Consider the following 22,406-nt stretch of genomic DNA (forward strand, 5'->3'; position numbering starts at 1 on the left):
GGGGTCACCCCCCACACGCCCCCTTCGCGCGGTCACGTGGGCGGCGGGGTCGCCATGGTAACGGGGGGGACGCGAGTTCGGGCGCCACCCTTGGTTCGTCCGCACTTCCGGTAGAGGACGGAAGTGATGGACGCAAGGAGCGACGAACCCGGAAGTGGCGGTGCCAGCGGGGCAGAGCGTCGCTATAGGAACCCGTGAGTGGGAGCTGCTGGGTCCCCCCCGAACGCCTGGGTCCCTCCCTGAACGCCTGGGTCCCTTGGGGCACTCCTGGGTCCCTTGGGGCACTCCTGGGTCCCTCCCGAACGCCTGGGTCCCTCCCGGACTCCTGGGTCCCCCCCGAACTCCTGGGTCCCCCCCGAACTCCTGGGTCCCTTGGGGCACTCCTGGGTCCCCTCCCGAACTCCTGGGTCCCCTCCCGAACTCCTGGGTCCCTCCCCGAACTCCTGGGTCCCTCCCCGAACTCCTGGGTCCCTCCCGAACTCCTGGGTCCCCCCCGAACTCCTGGGTCCCTCCCGAACGCCTGGGTCCCTTGGGGCACTCCTGGGTCCCTCCCCCGCACTCCTGGGTCCCTGGGGCACTCCTGGGTCCCTCCCGGACTCCTGGGTCCCTTGGGGCACTCCTGGGTCCCTTGGGGCACTCCTGGGTCCCTCCCGAACGCCTGGGTCCCTCCTGCACTCCTGGGTCCCTCCTGCACTCCTGGGTCCCTTCCCGAACTCCTGGGTCCCTCCCGCACTCCTGGGTCCCTTGGGGCACTCCTGGGTCCCCCCCGGACGCCTGGGTCCCTTGGGGCACTCCTGGGTCCCTTGGGGCACTCCTGGGTCCCCCCCGGACGCCTGGGTCCGCAGGTGCCATGGGGCTGTGCAAGTGTCCCAAGCGCAGGGTGACCAACCTGTTCTGCTTCGAGCACCGAGAGAACGTGTGTGAGCACTGCATGGTCAGCACCCACCAGAAGGTGACTGGGAGGGACTGGGAATGAACTGGGAGGGACTGGGATGGACTGGGAATGGACTGGGAATGGACTGGGAGGGACTGGGAATGAACTGGGAGGGACTGGGAATGAACTGGGAGTGAACTGGGAATGAACTGGGAGGGACTGGGAAGGGACTGGGAGGGACTGGGAGGGACTGGGAATGGACTGGGAGTGAACTGGGAGGGACTGGGAATGGACTGGGATGGACTGGGAATGGACTGGGAGCACTGGGAGGGACTGGGAGGGAATGGACTGGGAGCACTGGGAGGGACCGTGTGTGAGCACTGCATGGTCAGCACCCACCAGAAGGTGACTGGGAGGGACTGGGAGGGACTGGGAATGAACTGGGAGGGACTGGGAATGGACTGGGAGGGACTGGGAATGGACTGGAAATGAACTGGGAGGGACTGGGAATGGACTGGGAGGGACTGGGATGGGACTGGGAGGGACTGGGAGTGAACTGGGAATGAACTGGGAGGGACTGGGAATGAACTGGGAGGGAGTGGGAGGGACTGGGAGTGAACTGGGAGCACTGGGAGGGACCGTGTGTGAGCACTGCATGGTCAGCACCCACCAGAAGGTGACTGGGAGGGACTGGGAATGAACTGGGAGTGAACTGGGAATGAACTGGGAGGGACTGGGAATGAACTGGGATGGACTGGGAATGAACTGGGATGGACTGGGAATGAACTGGGAGGGAGTGGGAGGGACTGGGAGTGAACTGGGAGGGACTGGGAATGGACTGGGAGGGACTGGGAATGAACTGGGATGGACTGGGAATGGACTGGGAATGGACTGGGAGGGACTGGGAGGGACTGGGAATGGACTGGGAGGGACTGGGAATGAACTGGGATGGACTGGGAATGGACTGGGAATGGACTGGGAGGGACTGGGAGGGACTGGGATGGGACTGGGAGGGACTGGGAATGGACTGGGAGGGACTGGGAGGGACTGGGAATGGACTGGGAGGGACTGGGATGGACTGGGAGGGACTGGGAGGGACTGGGAATGGACTGGGAATGGACTGGGAATGGACTGGGAGGGACTGGGAGGGACTGGGAATGGACTGGGAGGGACTGGGATGGACTGGGAGGGACTGGGATGGACTGGGAGGGACTGGGAATGGACTGGGAATGAACTGGGAACACTGGGAGGGACTGGGAGTGAACTGGGAGGGACTGGGAATGGACTGGGAGGGACTGGGAATGGACTGGGAATGAACTGGGAACACTGGGAGGGACTGGGAATGGACTGGGAGGGACTGGGAGGGACTGGGATGGAACTGGGATGGACTGGGAATGGACTGGGATGGACTGGGATGGACTGGGAGGGACTGGGAATGAACTGGGAATGGACTGGGAACACTGGGAGGGACTGGGAGGGACTGGGAATGGACTGGGAATGAACTGGGAGGGACTGGGATGGACTGGGAATGGACTAGGAATGGACTGGGAGGGACTGGGAGTGAACTGGGAATGGACTGGGAATGGACTAGGAATGGACTGGGAGGGACTGGGAGGGACTGGGAATGGACTGGGAATGGACTGGGAACACTGGGAGGGACTGGGAGGGACTGGGAATGGACTGGGAATGGACTGGGAATGGACTGGGAGGGACTGGGAGGGACTGGGAATGGACTGGGAATGGACTGGGAGTGAACTGGGAGTGAACTGGGAGGGACTGGGAGGGACTGGGATGGACTGGGAATGGACTGGGAATGGACTGGGAGGGACTGGGAGGGACTGGGAGGGACTGGGATGGACTGGGATGGACTGGGAATGGACTGGGAGGGACTGGGAGGGACTGGGAATGGACTGGGAATGAACTGGGAACACTGGGAGGGACTGGGAGTGAACTGGGAGTGAACTGGGAATAAACTGGGAATGAACTGGGAGTGACTGGGAATGAACTGGGATGGACTGGGAGTGGACTGGGAATGAACTGGGAGGGACTGGGAATGAACTGGGATGGACTGGGGAGGGACTGGGAGGGACTGGGAGGGACTGGGATGGACTGGGAGGGACTGGGAATGGACTGGGAGGGACTGGGAGTGAACTGGGAATGGACTGGGAATGAACTGGGAGGGACTGGGAATGGACTGGGAGGGACTGGAAGGGACTGGGAATGAACTGGGAGCACTGGGATGGGACTGGGACTGAACTGGGAGCACTGGGAGTGACCATGTGTGAGCACTGCATGGTCAGCACCCACCAGAAGGTGACTGGGAGGGACTGGGATGGACTGGGATGGACTGGGAATGAACTGGGAGGGACTGGGATGGACTGGGAATGGACTAGGAATGGACTGGGAGGGACTGGGAGTGAACTGGGAATGGACTGGGAGGGACTGGGAATGGACTGGGAGGGACTGGGAATGGACTGGGAGTGAACTGGGAGTGAACTGGGAGCACTGGGATGGACTGGGAGGGAACTGGGGGACAATGGGAGCACTGGGAGGTCCATACTGGTCCATACTGGTCCATACTGGTCTGTACTGGTTGCAGTGCGTGGTGCGCTCGTACCTCCAGTGGCTCCAGGACACCGGTCCATACTGGTCCATACTGGTCCATACTGGTTCATATTGCTCTATACTGGTTCATATTGCTCTATACTGGTCCATAGTGGTCCATAGTGGTCCATACTGGTTCATACTGGTTTATACTGGTTTGTACTGGTTGCAGTGCGTGGTGCGCTCGTACCTCCAGTGGCTCCAGGACACTGGGTGTTACTGGTCCATAGTGGTCTATACTGGTTCATATTGCTCTATACTGGTCCATAGTGGTCCATAGTGGTCCATACTGGTTCATACTGGTTTATACTGGTTTGTACTGGTTGCAGTGTGTGGTGCGCTCGTACCTCCAGTGGCTCCAGGACACTGGGTGTTACTGGTCCATAGTGGTCCATAGTGGTCCATAGTGGTCCATAGTGGTCCATACTGGTTCATACTGGTTTATACTGGTTTGTACTGGTTCCAGTGCGTGGTGCGCTCGTACCTCCAGTGGCTCCAGGACAGCGACTACAGCCCCGACTGCCCCCTGTGCCACTCGCCCCTGGGCGACCAGGAGACCGTGCGGCTCGTCTGCTACGGTGGGGACATTGGGGACATTGGGGACATTGGGGACATTGGGGGGGGATATTGGGGGGACATTGGGGGGCTGGGGGTGACATTGCGGGGATACTGGGGTCAATGGGACATCAATGGGATGTCAATGGGACATCAATGGGGTCAATGGGACATCAATGGGGTCAATGGGACATCAATGGGATATCAATGGGACGTCAATGGGACGTCAATGGGGTCAATGGGACGTCAATGGGATCAATGGGACGTCAATGGGATCAATGGGATGTCAATGGGGTCAATGGAGTCAATGGGATCAATGGGACATCAATGGAGTCAATGGGGTCAATGGGACATCAATGGGATCGATGGGACATCAATGGGATCAATGGGACATCAATGGGGACGTGGGGACATCAATGGGATGTCAATGGGACATCAAAGGAATCAATGAGATCAATGAAGTGAGGGGGATCAATGGGACATCAATGGTGTCAATGGGACGTCAATGGGATCAATGGGATGTCAATGGGGTCAATGGAGTCAATGGGATCAATGGGACATCAATGGGGCATCAATGGGGTCAATGGGACATCAATGGGATCAATGGGACATCAATGGGATATCAATGGGATATCAATGGGATATCAATGGGACGTCAATGGGACGTCAATGGGGTCAATGGGACGTCAATGGGATCAATGGGATGTCAATGGGGTCAATGGAGTCAATGGGATCAATGGGACATCAATGGAGTCAATGGGGTCAATGGGACATCAATGGGATCGATGGGACATCAATGGGATCAATGGGACATCAATGGGGACGTGGGGACATCAATGGGATGTCAATGGGACATCAAAGGAATCAATGAGATCAATGAAGTCAGGGGGATCAATGGGACATCAATGGTGTCAATGGGACGTCAATGGGATCAATGGGATGTCAATGGGGTCAATGGAGTCAATGGGATCAATGGGACATCAATGGGATCAATGGAATCAATGGGATATCAATGGGATCAATGGGACATCAGTGGGGTCAATGGAGTCAATGGGATGAATGGGACATCAATGGGGTCAATGGGATCAATGGGACATCAATGGGGTAAATGGAGTCAATGGGATCAGTGGAATCAATGGGACATCAATGGAATCAATGGGGTCAACTGAGTCAATGGGACATCAGTGGGATCAATGGGGTCAGTAGAGTCAATGGGATCAATGGGGCCAATGAGATCAATGGGGTCAATGGGACATCAATGGGGTCAATGGGACATCAATGGGGTCAATGGGATGAATGGGATATCAGTGGGGTAAATGGAGTCAATGGGATCAGTGGAATCAATGGGACATCAATGGAATCAATGGGGTCAATTGAGTCAATGGGACATCAGTGGGATCAATGGGGTCAGTAGAGTCAATGGGATCAATGGGGACAATGAGATCAATGGGGTCAATGGGACATCAGTGGGGTCAATGGAGTCAATGGGATCAATGGAATCAGTGGAGTCAATGGGACGTCAATGGGACATCAATGGGGTCAATGGGACATCAATGGGGTCAATGGGATGAATGGGATATCAGTGGGGTAAATGGAGTCAATGGGATCAGTGGAATCAATGGGACATCAATGGAATCAATGGGGTCAATTGAGTCAATGGGACATCAGTGGGATCAATGGGGTCAGTAGAGTCAATGGGATCAATGGGGCCAATGAGATCAATGGGGTCAATGGGACATCAGTGGGGTCAATGGAGTCAATGGGATCAATGGAATCAGTGGAGTCAATGGGACGTCAATGGGGTTAATGGGATCAATGGGATATCAATGGGGTCAATGGGATCAATGGAATCAGTGGAGTCAATGGGGTCAATGGGACATCAATGGGGTCAATGGAGTCAATGGGGTCAATGGGATCAATGGGGTCAATGGGGTCAATGGAGTCAATGGGGTCAATGGGATCAGTGGAGTCAATGGGATCAATGGAGTCACCGGGGTCAATGGGACATCAATGGGATCAAAGGAATCAATGGGCTGGCAAGTCCCATTGTGAGCCACAGGGGGGGCCTCGAAACCGCTTTTTGTGTTGCTGGGGGTCCCCGAAACCGCTTTTTGTGTTGCGGGGGGTCCCCGAAACCGCCGTTTTTTGCCCCCCAAGACGTGTTCCACTGGGGCTGTGTGTGGGGCCGGGCGCGCGCGCTGCCCCCCATCAATGGGGTCAGTGGGATCAGTGGGATCAATGGGGTCAATGGGATGAATGGGATATCAATGGAGTCAATGGAGTCAATGGGATCAATGGAATCAATGGGGTCAATGGGATGATTGGGACATCAATGGGGTCAATGGAGTCAATGGAATCAGTGGGGTCAATGGAACATCAATGGGATCAATGGGGTCAGTGGGGTCAATGGAATCAATGGGACATCAATGGGGTCAATGGGGTCAATGGAGTCAATGGGATCAATGGAATCAATGGGGTCAATGGGATGAATGAGACATCAATGGGACATCAGTGGGGTCAATGGGACATCAATGGGGTCAATGGGACATCAATGGGATCAATGGGACATCAATTGGACATCAATGGGGTCAGTGGAGCCAATGGGATGAATGGGACATCAATGGGGTTAATGGGATCAATGGGACATCAATGGGGTCAATGGAATCAATGGGATGAATGGGGTCAATGGAGTCAATGGGACATCAGTGGGGTCAATGGAATCAATGGGATCAATGGGACGTCAATGGGACATCAATGGGACATTAATGGGGTCAATGGGACATTAATGGGGTCAATGGGACATTAATGGGGTCAATGGAATCAATGGGATCAATGGAATCAATGGAGTCAGTGGGGTCAATGGGACATCAATGGGGTCAATGGAGTCAATGGGGTCAGTGGGGTCAATGGAATCAATGGGGTCAATGGAGTCAATGAGATCAATGGGGTCAATAGGACATCAATGGGGTCAATGGAGTCAATGAGATCAATGGGGTCAATAGGACATCAATAGGGTCAATGGAGTCAATGGGATATCAATGGGACATCAATGGGACATCAATGCAATCAATGGGGTCAATGGAGTCAATGGGACATCAATGGAATCAATGGGCTGGCAAGTCCCATTGTGAGCCACAGGGGGGGCCTCGAAACCGCTTTTTGTGTTGCTGGGGGTCCCCGAAACCGCTTTTTGTGTTGCCGGGGCTCCTCGAAACCGCTTTTTGTGTTGTGGGGGCTCCCCGAAACCGCTTTTTGCGTTGCCGGGGGTCCCCGAAACCGCTTTTTGTGTTGTGGGGGCTCCCCGAAACCGCTTTTTGTGTTGCGGGGGGTCCCCGAAACCGCTTTTTGTGTTGCGGGGGGTCCCCGAAACCGCCGTTTTTGCCCCCCCAGACGTGTTCCACTGGGGCTGCGTGTGGGGCCGGGCGCGCGCGCTGCCCCCCCGCACGGCCCCCGCCGGCCACCGCTGCCCCACGTGTGGGGGGCCCCTGTTCCCGCCCCCCAACCTGGAGGGGCCCGTGGCCGCCGCCCTCCGGACCCGCTTAAGCTCCGCCCCCTGGGCCCGGGCCGGCCTGGGGCTGCCCGCGGTGGGTACACCAGTAACCCCCAGTACGTCCCAGTAAACCCCAGTTACCTCCCAGTGTCCTCCCAGTGCCCTCCCAGTACATCCCAGTAACCCCCAGTTACCTCCCAGTGCCTCCCAGTAACCCCCAGTTACCTCCCAGTAACCCCCAGTAACCCCCAGTTACCTCCCAGTAACCCCCAATTACGTCCCAGTACATCCCAGTCCATCCCAGTTACCTCCCAGTTACCTCCCAGTTACCTCCCAGTTACCTCCCAGTTACCTCCCAGTTACCTCCCAGTAACGCCCAGTTACCTCCCAGTAACCCCCAGTTATCTCCCAGTAACCCCCAGTGTCTCCCAGTGCCCTCCCAGTAAGCCCCAGTTACCTCCCAGTACATCCCAGTAACCCCCAGTTATCTCCCAGTAACCCCCAGTTATCTCCCAGTCCATCCCAGTAACCCCCAGTTACCTCCCAGTGCCTCCCAGTAACCCCCAGTAACCCCCAGTTACCTCCCAGTAACGCCCAGTTACCTCCCAGTAACCCCCAGTTACCTCCCAGTGCCTCCCAGTAACCCCCAGTAATCCCCAGTTACCTCCCAGTGCCTCCCAGTAACCCCCAGTTATCTCCCAGTGACTTCCAGTCCATCCCAGTAACCCCCAGTTACCTCCCAGTGTCTCCCAGTAACCCCCAGTAACCCCCAGTTACCTCCCAGTAACCCCCAGTTACCTCCCAGTAACGCCCAGTTACCTCCCAGTTACCTCCCAGTAACCCCCAGTTACCTCCCAGTAACGCCCAGTTACCTCCCAGTTACCTCCCAGTAACCCCCAGTTACCTCCCAGTGCCTCCCAGTAACCCCCAGTTACCTCCCAGTGACTTCCAGTCCATCCCAGTAACCCCCAGTTACCTCCCAGTGTCTCCCAGTACATCCCAGTCCATCCCAGTTACCTCCCAGTGTCTCCCAGTGCCCTCCCAGTTACCTCCCAGTAACCCCCAGTTACCTCCCAGTAACCCCCAGTTATCTCCCAGTGCCTCCCAGTAACCCCCAGTTATCTCCCAGTAACCCCCAGTTATCTCCCAGTGCCTCCCAGTTCCCCCCCAGTTCCCTCCCAGTTTGTCCCAGTCCATCCCAGTTCCCTCCCAGTTCCCTCCCAGTTCCCCCCCAGTTCATCCCAGTTCCCCCCCAGTTCATCCCAGTGCCTCCCAGTTCATCCCAGTGCCTCCCAGTTCATCCCAGTTCATCCCAGTTCATCCCAGTTCCCTCCAGTTCCCTCCCAGTCCCTCCCAGTCCCCCCCAGTTCATCCCAGTTCATCCCAGTTCCCCCCAGTAACCCCCAGTCCCCCCCAGTCCTTCCCAGTTCATCCCAGTTCCCTTCCAGTGTCTCCCAGTTCCCTCCCAGTCCCTCCCAGTTCCCTCCCAGTCCCTCCCAGTCCCCCCCAGTTCCCTCCCAGTTTGTCCCAGTTCCCTCCCAGTCCCTCCCAGTTCATCCCAGTTCATCCCAGTTCATCCCAGTCCATCCCAGTTCCCTTCCAGTGTCTCCCAGTCCCCCCCAGTTCATCCCAGTTCATCCCAGTTCATCCCAGTCCCTCCCAGTCCCTCCCAGTTCATCCCAGTTCATCCCAGTTCATCCCAGTTCATCCCAGTTCCCCCCAGTAACCCCCAGTCCTTCCCAGTCCTTCCCAGTCCATCCCAGTTCCCTTCCAGTGTCTCCCAGTCCCTCCCAGTTCATCCCAGTTCCCCCCCAGTCCCCCCCAGTTCATCCCAGTTCATCCCAGTCCCCCCCAGTCCATCCCAGTCCATCCCAGTTCCCTTCCAGTGTCTCCACCAGTCCCCCCCAGTCCCCCCCAGTCCCTCCCAGTCCCTCCCAGTCCCTCCCAGTCCATCCCAGTCCCTCCCAGTTCATCCCAGTCCCCCCCAGTCCCCCCCAGTCCCCCCCAGTCCCCCCCAGTCCCCCCCAGTCCATCCCAGTTCATCCCAGTTGCCCCCCAGTAACCCCCAGTTCCCCCCCAGTTCATCCCAGTTCATCCCAGTCCCTCCCAGTCCCTCCCAGTTCATCCCAGTTCCCCCCCAGTCCCCCCCAGTCCCTCCCAGTCCCTCCCAGTTCCCCCCATACTCGGGGTCCCCAATATTGGGGTGACCCCCCCCCCTCCCCCCCCATTCAGCTTCCGGACCAGGGGCCCGATCCTGAGGACCCGCCCGCCGGGGGATGGGCCGGTGAGCCCCCAAATCCCCCCAAAAATCACCCCGGGGACCCCAAAATCTCACCCGGGGACCCCAAAATGTGACCCTGGGACCCCAAAAATGGGGGGGACCCCAAAATGGGGACCCTGGGGACCCCAAAATCCCCCCAAATCGCCCCCAAATTGGACCCTGGGACCCCAAAAATGAGACTCTGGGACTCTAAAAATGGGGGGGACCCCAAAATTGGGACCCTGGGGACCCCAATAATAAGAACCTGGGACCCCAGAAATGGGGGGGACCCCAAAATTGGGACCAAATAATGGGGGGGACCCCAAAAATAGGACCCTGGGACCCCAATAATGAGACCCTGGGACCCCAAATATGGGGGGGACCCCAAAATTGGGACCCTCAGAATGGGGGGGACCCCAATAATGAGACTCTGGGACCCCAAAAATGGGGAGGACCCCAAAATTGGGACCCTAAGAATGGGGGGGACCCCAACAATAGGACCCTGGGGACCCCCATAATAAGACCCTGGGACCCCAGAAATGGGGGGACCCCAAAATTGGGACCCAAATAATGGGGGGGACCCCAAAAATAGGACCCTGGGGACCCCAAAAATGGGGAGGACCCCAAAATTGGGACCCTAAGAATGGGGGGGCCCCCAATAATGAGACCCTGGGGACCCCAAAAATGGGGGGGACCCCAAAATTGGGACCCTAAGAATGGGGTCGACCCCAACAATAGGACCCTGGGGACCCCCATAATAAGACCCTGGGACCCCAGAAATGGGGGGGACCCCAAAATTGGGACCCTAAGAATGGGGTGGACCGCAATAATGAGACTCTGGGACCCCAAAAATGTGGGGGACCCCAAAATTGGGACCCTCAGAATGGGGGGGACCCCAACAATAGGACCCTGGGGACCCCCATAATAAGACCCTGGGACCCCAAAAATGGGGGGGACCCCAAAATTGGGACCCTGGGGGCCCCAATAATAAGACCCTGGGACCCCAAAAATGGGGAGGACCCCAAAATTGGGACCCAAATAATGGGGGGGACCCCAATAATGAGACCCTGGGGACCCCAAAAATGGGGGGGACCCCAAAATTGGGACCCTAAGAATGGGGTCGACCCCAACAATAGGACCCTGGGGACCCCCATAATAAGACCCTGGGACCCCAGAAATGGGGGGGACCCCAAAATTGGGACCCAAATAATGGGGGGGACCCCAATAATGAGACCCTGGGGACCCCAAAAATGGGGGGGACCCCAAAATTGGGACCCTGGGGGCCCCAATAATGAGACTCTGGGACCCCAAAAATGGGGAGGACCCCAAAATTGGGACCCAAATAATGGGGGGGACCCCAATAATGAGACCCTGGGGACCCCAAAAATGTGGGGGGACCCCAAAACCAATGGGGGGTTCCCCCCCCCCCCCTTGTTTTCCAGCCCCCCCGGAGCCGCCCCCCCGCCCCTCCCCCCCCCAACACGCCGTGGTGCACATGGGGGGAGGGGCCCCCGCGCTGCTGGGTGAGATGTGGGGCGGGACCCCCAAGTGTGGGGCTGGGGGCGGTCGCTATGGGGCTGGGGGGTCGCTATGGGGCGGGACCCCCAAGTGTGGGGCTGGGGGGGTCGCTATGGGGTGGGACCCCCAAGTGTGGGGCTGGGGGGGGGTCGCTATGGGGCGGGACCCCCAAGTGTGGGGCTGGGGGGGGGTCGTTATGGGGCTGGGACCACAATATCAGGCTGGGGGAGGTTCACTATGGGGCGGGACCCACAAGTGTGGGGCTGGGAGACCAATATGGGGCTGGGGGGTCGCTATGGGGCTGGGACCCCAATATGGGGCTGGGGGCATTGCTATGGGGCTGGGAGGCAAATATGGGGCTGGGGAGTTGCTATGGGGCTGGGACCCCCAAGTATGGGGCTTGTTCCCCAGTATGGGGCTGGGGGGGTCACTATGGGGCTGGGACCCCCAAGTGTGGGGCTGGGAGGGTCGCTATGGGGCTGGGACCCCCAAGTGTGGGGCTGGGTGTTCACTATGGGGCTGGGAGGCAAATATGAGGCTGGGGGGTCACTATGGGGCTGGGACCCCCAAGTGTGGGGCTGGGGGGCCACTATGGGTCTGGGACCCCCAAGTGTGGGGCTGGGGGTTCGCTATGGGTCTGGGACCCCCAAGTGTGGGGCTGGGGGGGTCGCGATGGGTCTGGGACCACAATATGGGTCTGTGACCCCCAAGTGTGGGGCTGGGGGGTCACTATGGGGCTGGACCCCCCAGGCTCGGGCCCCCGGAAGCCACTTGTGGGGCAGAGGAACCGGGACCCCCAAGAACACGAGGACGATAAATACGGGAAGAGGAAAAGCTGGGGGCTGCCCCCCCGCACCAGGTGCCACTTGGGGGGCACTTGTGGGGTTGGGGGGACACTTGGGGGGCACTTATGGGGCTGGGGGGGACACTTGTGGGGAGACTTGGGGTCAATGGGGGGCACTTGTGGGGCACTTGGGGGGCTGAGAGGGTCACTTGGGGGGGCACTGTGGGTCACTTATGGGTCTCTGTGGGTCGCTATGGGTCACTTATGGGTCACTGTGGGTCACTATGGGTCACTGTGGGTCACTTATGGGTTGCTGTGGGTCTCTATGGGTCACTTATGGGTCACTGTGGGTCACTTATGGGTCACTGTGGGTTGCTGTGGGTCACTTGTGGGTCGCTGGGGGTCACTTATGGGTCACTTATGGGTCGCTGTGGGTCACTTATGGGTCGCTGTGGGTCACTAAGGGGTCGCTATGGGTCACTGTGGGTCACTTATGGGTCGCTGTGGGTCACTAAGGGGTCGCTATGGGTCACTGTGGGTCACTTATGGGTCACTGTGGGTCACTTATGGGTCGCTGTGGGTCACTAAGGGGTCGCTATGGGTCACTGTGGGTCACTAATGGGTTGGTATGGGTCACTTATGGGTCGCTGTGGGTCACTAAGGTGTCACTATGGGTCACTGTGGGTCACTTATGGGTCGCTGTGGGTCACTAAGGTGTCACTGTGGGTCACTATGGGTCACTTGTGGGTCACTTATGGGTCACTTATGGGTCGCTGTGGGTCACTGTGGGTCACTATGGGTCACTATGGGTCACTTATGGGTCGCTGTGGGTCACTAAGGTGTCACTGTGGGTCACTATGGGTCACTAATGGGTCGCTGTGGGTCACTTATGGGTCGCTGTGGGTCACTAAGGGGTCACTGTGGGTCACTGTGGGTCACTTATGGGTCACTGTGGGTCACTATGGGTCACTTATGGGTCGCTGGGGGTCACTAAGGGGTCGCTATGGGTCACTGTGGGTCACTTATGGGTCACTGTGGGTCACTTATGGGTCGCTGTGGGTCACTAAGGTGTCACTGTGGGTCACTATGGGTCACTTATGGGTTGCTGGGGGTCACTTATGGGTCACTTATGGGTCGCTGTGGGTCACTAAGGGGTCGCTATGGGTCACTGTGGGTCACTTATGGGTCACTATGGGTCACTTATGGGTCGCTGGGGGTCACTATGGGTCACTTATGGGTCGCTATGGGTCACTTATGGGTCTCTATGGGGCGGTTGCAGGTGCTGGCCCCGCGCTGCCCCCCGGTGGCCGCTGGTGGCGCTGCTGCTGCTGCTCCTGCTGGGGGCGCTGGGGGGCTGGGGGGGCGTGGCCGAGCCCGGAAGGGGCGGGGCCGAGCCCGCCCTGCTGCCCCTCCCCCAGGTGCCCGTGGGGCACTGACCCCGCCCACCGGAAATGGAGCCACACCCCCCCAAACCCCCACACACCCCCGGTGGGGTGGGGGGGCGTGGCCTCGCTGGGGTGGGCGGGGCTTGTGCTGCCACTGGGAATAAAGGGGGCGTGGTCACCAAGTTGTGGGTGTGGCCTCGTGGTTGGGGGCGTGGCCTCGTGGTTGGGGGCGGGGTTTGTGTGGTTGCTGTGAACACGCCCACTGGGAATAAAAGGGGCGTGGTCTTGATATTGTGGGTGTGGTCTTGGCATTGGGGGCGTGGCCTAGAATTTGTGGGTGGGGCTTGTGTGGTCAATGTGGCTCCACCCACTGGAATTAAGGGGCGTGGTCTTGGCTTTGTGGGTGTGGTCCTTTATTTGGGGGTGTGGCCTCATTGGGGGAGGGGTTTGTGAGGTCAATGTGGCTCCGCCCACTGGATATAGAGGAGGCGTGGTCTCTGCATTGGGGCGTGGCCTCGTCATTGTGGGCGGGGCTTCTGCCGTCAATGTGGCTCCACCCACCGGCAATAAAACCTGGGGGTGTGGCCTTGTCATTGTGGGCGGGGTCTCATTACTGTGGGCGTGGCCTCGTTGCTGTGGGCGTGGCCTCGTTGCTGTGGGCGGGGCCTCATTACTGTAGGCGTGGCCTCGTTGTTGTGGGCGGGGCCTCATTATTGTGGGCATGGCCGCGTTGTTATGGGTGGGGTCTCATCACTGTGGGCGTGGCCTCGTTGTTGTGGGTGGAGTCTCATGATTGTGGGCGTGGCCTCGTTGTTATGGGCGGGGTCTCATTACTGTGGGCGTGGCCTCATTACTGTAGGTGTGGCCTCGTTGTTGTGGGCGGGGTCTCATTACAGTGGGTGTGGCCTCATTGTTATGGGCGGGGTTTCATCACTGTGGGCGTGGCCTCCTTGTTGTGGGCGTGGTCTCACTACTGTGGGCGTGGCCTCGCGTTTGTGGGCGGGGTCTCACCCCCCCCCCCATCCCCCCAGTTCCGTCACTGGTGCCATTTTCTCTTTATTGAGCCCCAGGGGGGGCTGAACTGGGACAAACTGGGATCCCCCCCCTCCCCCATAACCCCCCCCCCATCTCCTCCCCTCCCCCCACCCGGGGGGGCTCCCAGCGCCCCTCCCCCGCTCCCCAGATTGGGGTCATGGCGGGGATGGACCCAGGCGTCCGGGAGGGGACCCAGGCGTCCGGGAGGGGACCCAGGCATCCGGGAGGGACCCAGGCGTCCGGGAGGGGACCCAGGCATCCGGGAGGGGACCCAGGCATCCGGGAGGGGACCCAGGTGTCCGGGAGGGACCCAGGCGTCCGGGAGGGGACCCAGGCATCCGGGAGGGACCCAGGCGTCCGGGAGGGACCCAGGCGTCCGGGAGGGGACCCAGGCATCCGGGAGGGGACCCAGGCGTCCGGGAGGGGACCCAGGCGTCCGGGAGGGGACCCAGGCGTCCGGGCAGCAGCAGGAAGGGGGGGGCGGGGCCCCCTCAGAAGCTCACCAGTGTGTAGACCATACTGGGAGCAATGGGACCAGTATGGACCAGTAGCTCCCAGTTCAATCCCAGTGCCCCCCAGTGCCCCCAAACCCCCCAAGTCTCCCCCAATCCCCCTCCCCAGTCCCTCCCAGTCCACCCCAGTCCATCCCAGTCCATCCCAGTCCATCCCAGTCCATCCCAGTCAATCCCAGTCTACCCCAGTCTATCCCAGTCTACCCCAGTCAATCCCAGTCAATCCCAGTCTATCCCAGTCTACCCCAGTCCATCCCAGTCCATCCCAGTCCATCCCAGTCAATCCCAGTCTACCCCAGTCTATCCCAGTCTACCCCAGTCAATCCCAGTCAATCCCAGTCTACCCCAGTCTATCCCAGTCTACCCCAGTCAATCCCAGTCAATCCCAGTCTATCCCAGTCTACCCCAGTCAATCCCAGTCAATCCCAGTCAATCCCAGTCTATCCCAGTCTACCCCAGTCCATCCCAGTCAATCCCAGTCAATCCCAGTCTATCCCAGTCAATCCCAGTCTACCCCAGTCAATCCCAGTCAATCCCAGTCAATCCCAGTCTATCCCAGTCAATCCCAGTCAATCCCAGTCAATCCCAGTCTACCCCAGTCAATCCCAGTCAATCCCAGTCTACCCCAGTCTATCCCAGTCAATCCCAGTCAATCCCAGTCAATCCCAGTCAATCCCAGTCTACCCCAGTCTACCCCAGTCAATCCCAGTTCAATCCCAGTCCATCCCACTCCATCCCAGTTCAATCCCAGTCTACCCCAGTCAATCCCAGTCAATCCCAGTCCATCCCAGTTCAATCCCAGTGCCCCCCAGTGCCCCCAAACCCCCCCAAATCCCCCCCAAACCCCCCCAAATCCCCCCCAATCCCCCTCCCCAGTTCCCCCCAGTCCATCCCAGTCTATCCCAGTCTATCCCAGTCCATCCCAGTCCATCCCAGTCCATCCCAGTCTACCCCAGTCAATCCCAGTCTACCCCAGTCTACCCCAGTCTACCCCAGTCTATCCCAGTCCATCCCAGTCCATCCCAGTCTACCCCAGTCAATCCCAGTCAATCCCAGTCTACCCCAGTCTACCCCAGTCTACCCCAGTCAATCCCAGTCAATCCCAGTCAATCCCAGTCCATCCCAGTCTACCCCAGTCTACCCCAGTCTATCCCAGTTCAATCCCAGTCTACCCCAGTCAATCCCAGTCTACCCCAGTCTACCCCAGTCAATCCCAGTCAATCCCAGTCAATCCCAGTCTACCCCAGTCCATCCCAGTCTACCCCAGTCTATCCCAGTCTATCCCAGTCCATCCCAGTTCAATCCCAGTCTACCCCAGTCAATCCCAGTCTACCCCAGTCTACCCCAGTCAATCCCAGTCAATCCCAGTCAATCCCAGTCAATCCCAGTCCATCCCAGTCTACCCCAGTCTACCCCAGTCTATCCCAGTCCATCCCAGTTCAATCCCAGTCTACCCCAGTCCATCCCAGTCTACCCCAGTCTACCCCAGTCAATCCCAGTCCATCCCAGTTCAATCCCAGTGCCCCCCAGTGCCCCAACCCCCCCCAAATCCCCCCCAATCCCCCTCCCCAGTTCCCCCCAGTCTATCCCAGTCTATCCCAGTCCATCCCACTCCATCCCAGTTCAATCCCAGTCTACCCCAGTCTATCCCAGTCAATCCCAGTCTACCCCAGTCAATCCCAGATCAATCCCAGTCCATCCCACTCCATCCCAGTTCAATCCCAGTCTACCCCAGTCAATCCCAGTCAATCCCAGTTCAATCCCAGTGCCCCCAAACCCCCCCAAACCCCCCCAAATCCCCCCCAATCCCCCTCCCCAGTTCCCCCCAGTCTATCCCAGTCTATCCCAGTCTATCCCAGTTCAATCCCAGTCTACCCCAGTCTATCCCAGTCAATCCCAGTCAATCCCAGTCTACCCCAGTCTACCCCAGTCAATCCCAGATCAATCCCAGTCCATCCCAGTCCATCCCAGTTCAATCCCAGTCTACCCCAGTCAATCCCAGTCAATCCCAGTCCATCCCAGTTCAATCCCAGTGCCCCCAAACCCCCCCAAACCCCCCCAAATCCCCCCCAATCCCCCTCCCCAGCCCCCCCCAGTCCCCCCCAGTCTATCCCAGTCTACCCCAGTCTATCCCAGTCAATCCCAGTCAATCCCAGTCTACCCCAGTCTACCCCAGTCAATCCCAGTTCAATCCCAGTCAATCCCAGTCAATCCCAGTCTATCCCAGTCTACCCCAGTCTACCCCAGTCCATCCCAGTTCAATCCCAGTGCCCCCCAGTGCCCCAAACCCCCCCAAATCCCCTCCAATCCCCCTCCCCAGTTCCCCCCAGTCTCTCCCAGTCTCTCCCAGTCCATCCCAGTGCTCCCAGTACCTGTACAGGTAGTAGAAGAAGGACAGGAGGTAGAAGGCCAGCTTGCACCAGGCCTCCTTCTGGCAATAGGCCAGGATGTCGGCGTCCATGATGGAGACGGCGTCGAAGATCCCGTCGGAGCCATCGGCCGGGCGGTGGAAGTACCTGGGGACGTTGGGGACAATGGGGACGTTGGGGACAATGGGGGCGATGGGGGCAATGGGGGCGATGGGGGCAATGGGGGCATTGGGGGCATTGGGGACATTGGGGACGTCAGGGGCAATGGGGGTGATGGGGACAATGGGGGCAATGGGGGCGATGGGGACATTGGGGGCAATGAGGACAATGGGGGCAATGGGGACATGGGGGGCAATGGGGACATTGGGGGCGATGGGGGCGATGGGGACAATGGGGGACATAGGGACATTAGGGACAATGGGGGGATATGGGGACATTGGGGACATTGGGTGGATATTATGGGGACATGGGGAACATGGGGGTCATTGGGGACATGGGGGGACATGGGGACATGGGGGGGAAATGGGGACATGGGGGGCAATGGGGGCGATGGGGACATTGGGGGCAATGGGGACATTGGGGGCAATGGGGACATGGGGGGCAATGGGGACATTGGGGGCGATGGGGGCAATGGGGGCAATGGGGACAATGGGGGCAATGGGGACATTGGGGACAATGGGGACGTTGGGGACATTTGGGACAATGGGGGCGATGGGGGCGATGGGGACAATGGGGACATTGGGGACAATGGGGACATTGGGGACAATGGGGGCGATGGGGGCAATGGGGGCGATGGGGGCAATGGGGGTGATGGGGGCGATGGGGACATTGGGGGCAATGGGGACATGGGGGGCAATGGGGGCATTGGGGACAATGGGGACATTTGGGACAATGGGAGCGATGGGGGCGATGGGGGTGATGGGGGCAATGGGGGCAATGGGGGCAATGGGGGGATATGGGGACATTGGGGGCAATGGGGACAATGGGGGCAATGGGGGCAATGGGGACATTGGGGACATTGGGGGCAATGGGGACAATGGGGGTGATGGGGACATTGGGGCAATGGGGACAATGGGGGCGATGGGGACATGTCCCCCATGTCCCCATTACCCCCATTGTCCCCAATGTCCTCCCATGTCCCCCCATGTCCCCAATGACCCCTATGTCCCACATATCCCATAATATCCACCCATTGTCCCCATTGTCCCCATTGCCCCCAATGTCCCCATTGCTCCTAATGCCCCAATGTCCCCGTTGACCCCAATGTCCCCATTGCCCCAATGTCCCCATGTCCCCAATGACCCCCATGTCCCCCATATCCCCATAATATCCACCCAATGTCCCCATTGTCCCAATGTCCCCATATCCCCCCATTGTCCCTAATGTCCCTATGTCCCCCATTGTCCCCAATGTCCCCATTGCCCCCAATGTCCCCATTGCCCCCAATGCCCCCATTGTCCCCAATGTCCCCATTGTCCCCAATGTCCCCAATGTCCCCATTGTCCCCATTGTCCCCATCGCCCCCAATGTCCCCAATGTCCCCATTGCCCCCCAATGTCCCCATTGTCCCCATCGCCCCCATTGCTCCCAATGTGCCCATTGCCCCCAATATCCCCATTGTCCCCATTGCCCCAATGTCCCCATTGCCCCCATTGTCCCCAATGTCCCCATTGCCCCCAATGTCCCCATTGCCCCCCATTGTCCCTAATGTCCCCAATGTCCCCATTGTCCCCATTGCCCCCATCGCCCCCAATGTCCCCATTGCCCCCCATTGCCCCCCAATGTCCCCATTGTCCCCATTGTCCCCAATGTCCCCATTGCCCCCAATATCCCCATTGTCCCCAATGTCCCCAATGTCCCCACTGCTCCCAGTGTCCCCATCGCCCCCAATGTCCCCATCGCCCCCATTGGCCCCATTGACCCCAAAGTCCCCATTGTCCCCAATGTCCCCACTGCTCCCAGTGTCCCGATTGCCCCCAATGTCCCCATTGCCCCCATTGTCCCCAAAGTCCCCATTGCCCCCATTGTCCCCAAAGTCCCCATTGCCCCCAATATCCCCATTGCCCCCATTGTCCCCAAAGTCCACAATGCCCCCATTGTCCCCAAAGTCCCCATTGCCCCCATTGTCCCCAATGTCCCCTGTCACCTCCAGAGGTGGTAGAGCAGCAGCGGCAGGTTGAGCCCCAGCGTCACCCACTCGGCCGCGCACAGGAACATGAGGCAGAAGAGCCCGTGGATGCAATACTCGGGCACCACCAGCTGGGGGCGCCCTCACACCCTCAGGACACGCCCCCTGGCGCAAGCCACGCCCCCTTTCCCCAAGCCACACCCCCCTTCCCCCACCGTTTTCCCAAGCCGCGCCCCCCTCCGCCACATCCCATTAGTGCCAATGAGCCGCAGTAGCGCCAATGTGCCCTATAGGCAACGCCCCCTTTCCCCAAGCCACGCCCCCTTTCCCCAAGCCACGCCCCCTTTCCCCAAGCCACGCCCTCCCATTGCTCCATTAGCGGCAATGAGCCCCAATGGCCACGCCCCCCAATGAGCCCCCCACAGAGGCCACGCCCCCCCGGGCTCTGTTAAGGACAATGAGCCCTAGAGACCACGCCCCCTCCGCGGCCACGCCCCCTCATAGACCACGCCCCCTCCCAGTGCTCTATTGGGGATAATGAGCTCGATAGACCACGCCCCTTTAATGGCCACACCCCCCCCGGCGACCACGCCCCCTTAGGGGCAATGAGCCCTAAAGGCCCCGCCCCCGGGTGGCCACGCCCCCTTCGCAGCTATGTACCCGATTGGCCACACCCATTTCGTTGCCACGCCCCCTCCCTAAGGCCCCGCCCCCTCCACAGTTTCCTATTGGGGCAGTGAGCCCTATAGGCCACACCCCCTTCATGGCCACGCCCCCTTTGCCAAGCCACGCCTCCCCCGCAGTGCCCCATTAGGGTCAATGAGCCCTTTAGGCCACGCCCCCTCCCTTCAGGCTCCACCCACCTCCCCAACCCAGTTCCCGCCCCCTGGTGGAGAATGGGGGGAATTAAAGGGTCCCAGGGGGCTTTTTGGGGTGCCGGGGGGGGGATTTTGGGGTCCTGGGGGTTTTTTTGGGGTCCCGGGGGGTTTTTGGGGGTCCCCGGTGCGTTTTTTGGGCTCCCATGGGGGGATTTTGGGGTCCCATGGGGGATTTTGGGGGGTCGGCCCCCTCCCCACCTTGCGCAGGAGGCAGCAAATGCGCTCGATGTTCTTCAAGCGTTCGCGCTGGGGGGGGGAGGGGAGGAAATGGGGGGGTCAGGGGGGTCCCCAAAATTTGGGCGGGGGAGGGGGGTGTCCCTAGATATACCCCCGGACGCCTGGGTCCCTCCTGAATAACCACCCCCCCCGGACGCCTGGGTCCCCCAGAGACCCCCCCCCCCCCGGACGCCTGGGTCCCTCCACCCGGACGCCTGGGTCCCCCACAGACCCCCCTCCCGGACACCTGGGTCCCTCCCCCCGAACGCCTGGGTCCCCCAGAGACCCCCCACCCGGACGCCTGGGTCCCTGCCCCCGAACGCCTGGGTCCCTCCATGGGGGGGTCCCGGACACTTGGGTCCCTCCACCCGGACGCCTGGGTCCCCCCTCCCGGACGCCTGGGTCCCCCAGTTACCCCCACCCGGACGCCTGGGTCCCTCCACCCGGACGCCTGGGTCCCCTTGAGATCCCTCCCAGACGCCTGGGTCCCTTTCCCCGAATGCCTGGGTCCCTCTGAGACCCCCCCCCGCCCGGACGCCTGGGTCCCTCCCCCCGGACGCCTGGGTCCCCTCGCAGCATTGAGGGAGCTTCCCGGACGCCTGGGTTCTCTCCTTGGTGGTGGGGGGGGGCGGGGGACCAGGAATGGGGTCGGGGGGAGGGGCAGCTCCCGGACGCCTGGGTCCCTCCTCCCCGACCCCGTTTTTCTTTGGGGGGGGCTATAAATAGACACCGACCTCGATTTCTCCCACCCCTTCCCCCCTCCCCCCCCAACCCGGACGCCTGGGTTCCCCCCCCCCACGCAGGAGGGGGAGGGGGGGATGGGGGTCAAGGGCACCCGGACGCCTGGGTCCTTTTAATCAGGGGGGGTCCCCGGACGCCTGGGTCCCTCCAATGGGGGGGGTCCCCGGATGCCTGGGTCCATGTTTGGGGGGGGGTCCCCGGACGCCTGGGTCCCTCCAATGTGGGGGTCCCCGGACGCCTGGGTCCCTTTAATCAGGGGGGTCCCCGGATGCCTGGGTCCCTCCAATGGGGGGGTCCCCGGACGCCTGGGTCCCTCCCGGACACCTGGGTCCCTCCAATGGGGGGGGCCCCCGGACGCCTGGGTCCATGTTTTGGGGGGATTCCCGGACGCCTGGGTCCCTCCAATGGGGGGGTCCCCGGACGCCTGGGTCCCTCCCGGACGCCTGGGTCCCTCCAATGTGTGTGTGGGGGGGGTCCCCGGATTCCTGGGTCCATAGGGGTTTGGGGTCCATATTTTGGGGGGTTTTGGGGGTCCCGGGTTGGGAGGCGGGGGGGGGTTGGGGGTCCCGGACGCCTGGGTCCCTCCCGGACGCCTGGGTCCCTCCCGGACGCCTGGGTCCTCACCGCGCGGGCGGGGTTCCCCTGGTCAATGGGGTTCTTGAAGTCGGTGCGGAGCTCGTCAAAGGCGATGATCTAATTGGGGGGGGGACACACGTGAGGGGACCCAGGCGTCCGGGGAACCCCCCCCCCCCCATAAATACCCGGACGCCTGGGTCCCGTTTAATGGGGGAAGGGAGCGGCCCGGACGCCTGGGTCCCCTGAATAATGGAGGGAGAACAGGGTTCCCTTTAAGGGGGGGGGCGCCCGGATGCCTGGGTCCCCTTTAAGCAGGGCGGGGGGTCCCGGCCGCCTGGGTCCCCCAAATAAAGCGGGGGGGGGAGTCACCGAACTCCTGGGTCCCCTAAATAAAGGCAGGGAGCACCCCGAACGCCTGGGTCCCCTTTAAGTGGGGAGGGGGGTACTCGGACGCCTGGGTCCCCTTTAATTGGGGTTCACC

The 22,406-nt window shown here is 60.4% G+C and overlaps 2 protein-coding genes across 2 annotated transcripts; one reads left to right on the plus strand and one right to left on the minus strand.

Moving 5' to 3' along the window:
* Positions 1-63: 63 nt before the first annotated feature.
* Positions 64-13,704, plus strand: ZFPL1 (zinc finger protein like 1). Its single transcript, XM_082076620.1, has 8 exons — positions 64-194; positions 846-952; positions 3,945-4,056; positions 7,424-7,617; positions 9,756-9,807; positions 11,226-11,306; positions 12,052-12,160; positions 13,365-13,704. The coding sequence occupies exons 2-8, from the start codon at positions 851-853 to the stop codon at positions 13,519-13,521; spliced, it is 807 nt and encodes a 268-aa protein (XP_081932746.1). The 5' UTR covers positions 64-194; positions 846-850; the 3' UTR covers positions 13,522-13,704.
* Positions 13,705-14,715: 1,011 nt separating this feature from the next.
* On the minus strand, positions 14,716-22,042 carry LOC309451921 (protein cornichon homolog 2; the record flags this gene model as incomplete). Its single annotated transcript, XM_082076619.1, has 5 exons — positions 14,716-15,024; positions 17,390-17,533; positions 19,533-19,645; positions 20,591-20,638; positions 21,974-22,042. Coding segments are annotated over 5 exons (402 nt in total), but the record flags the coding sequence as incomplete, so codon positions are not given.
* Positions 22,043-22,406: the final 364 nt, after the last annotated feature.

The sequence above is a fragment of the Streptopelia decaocto genome (genome assembly GCF_964273445.1).
Source record: "Streptopelia decaocto genome assembly, contig: HAP1_SCAFFOLD_2104, whole genome shotgun sequence".
Taxonomy (NCBI): Eukaryota; Metazoa; Chordata; class Aves; order Columbiformes; family Columbidae; genus Streptopelia; species Streptopelia decaocto.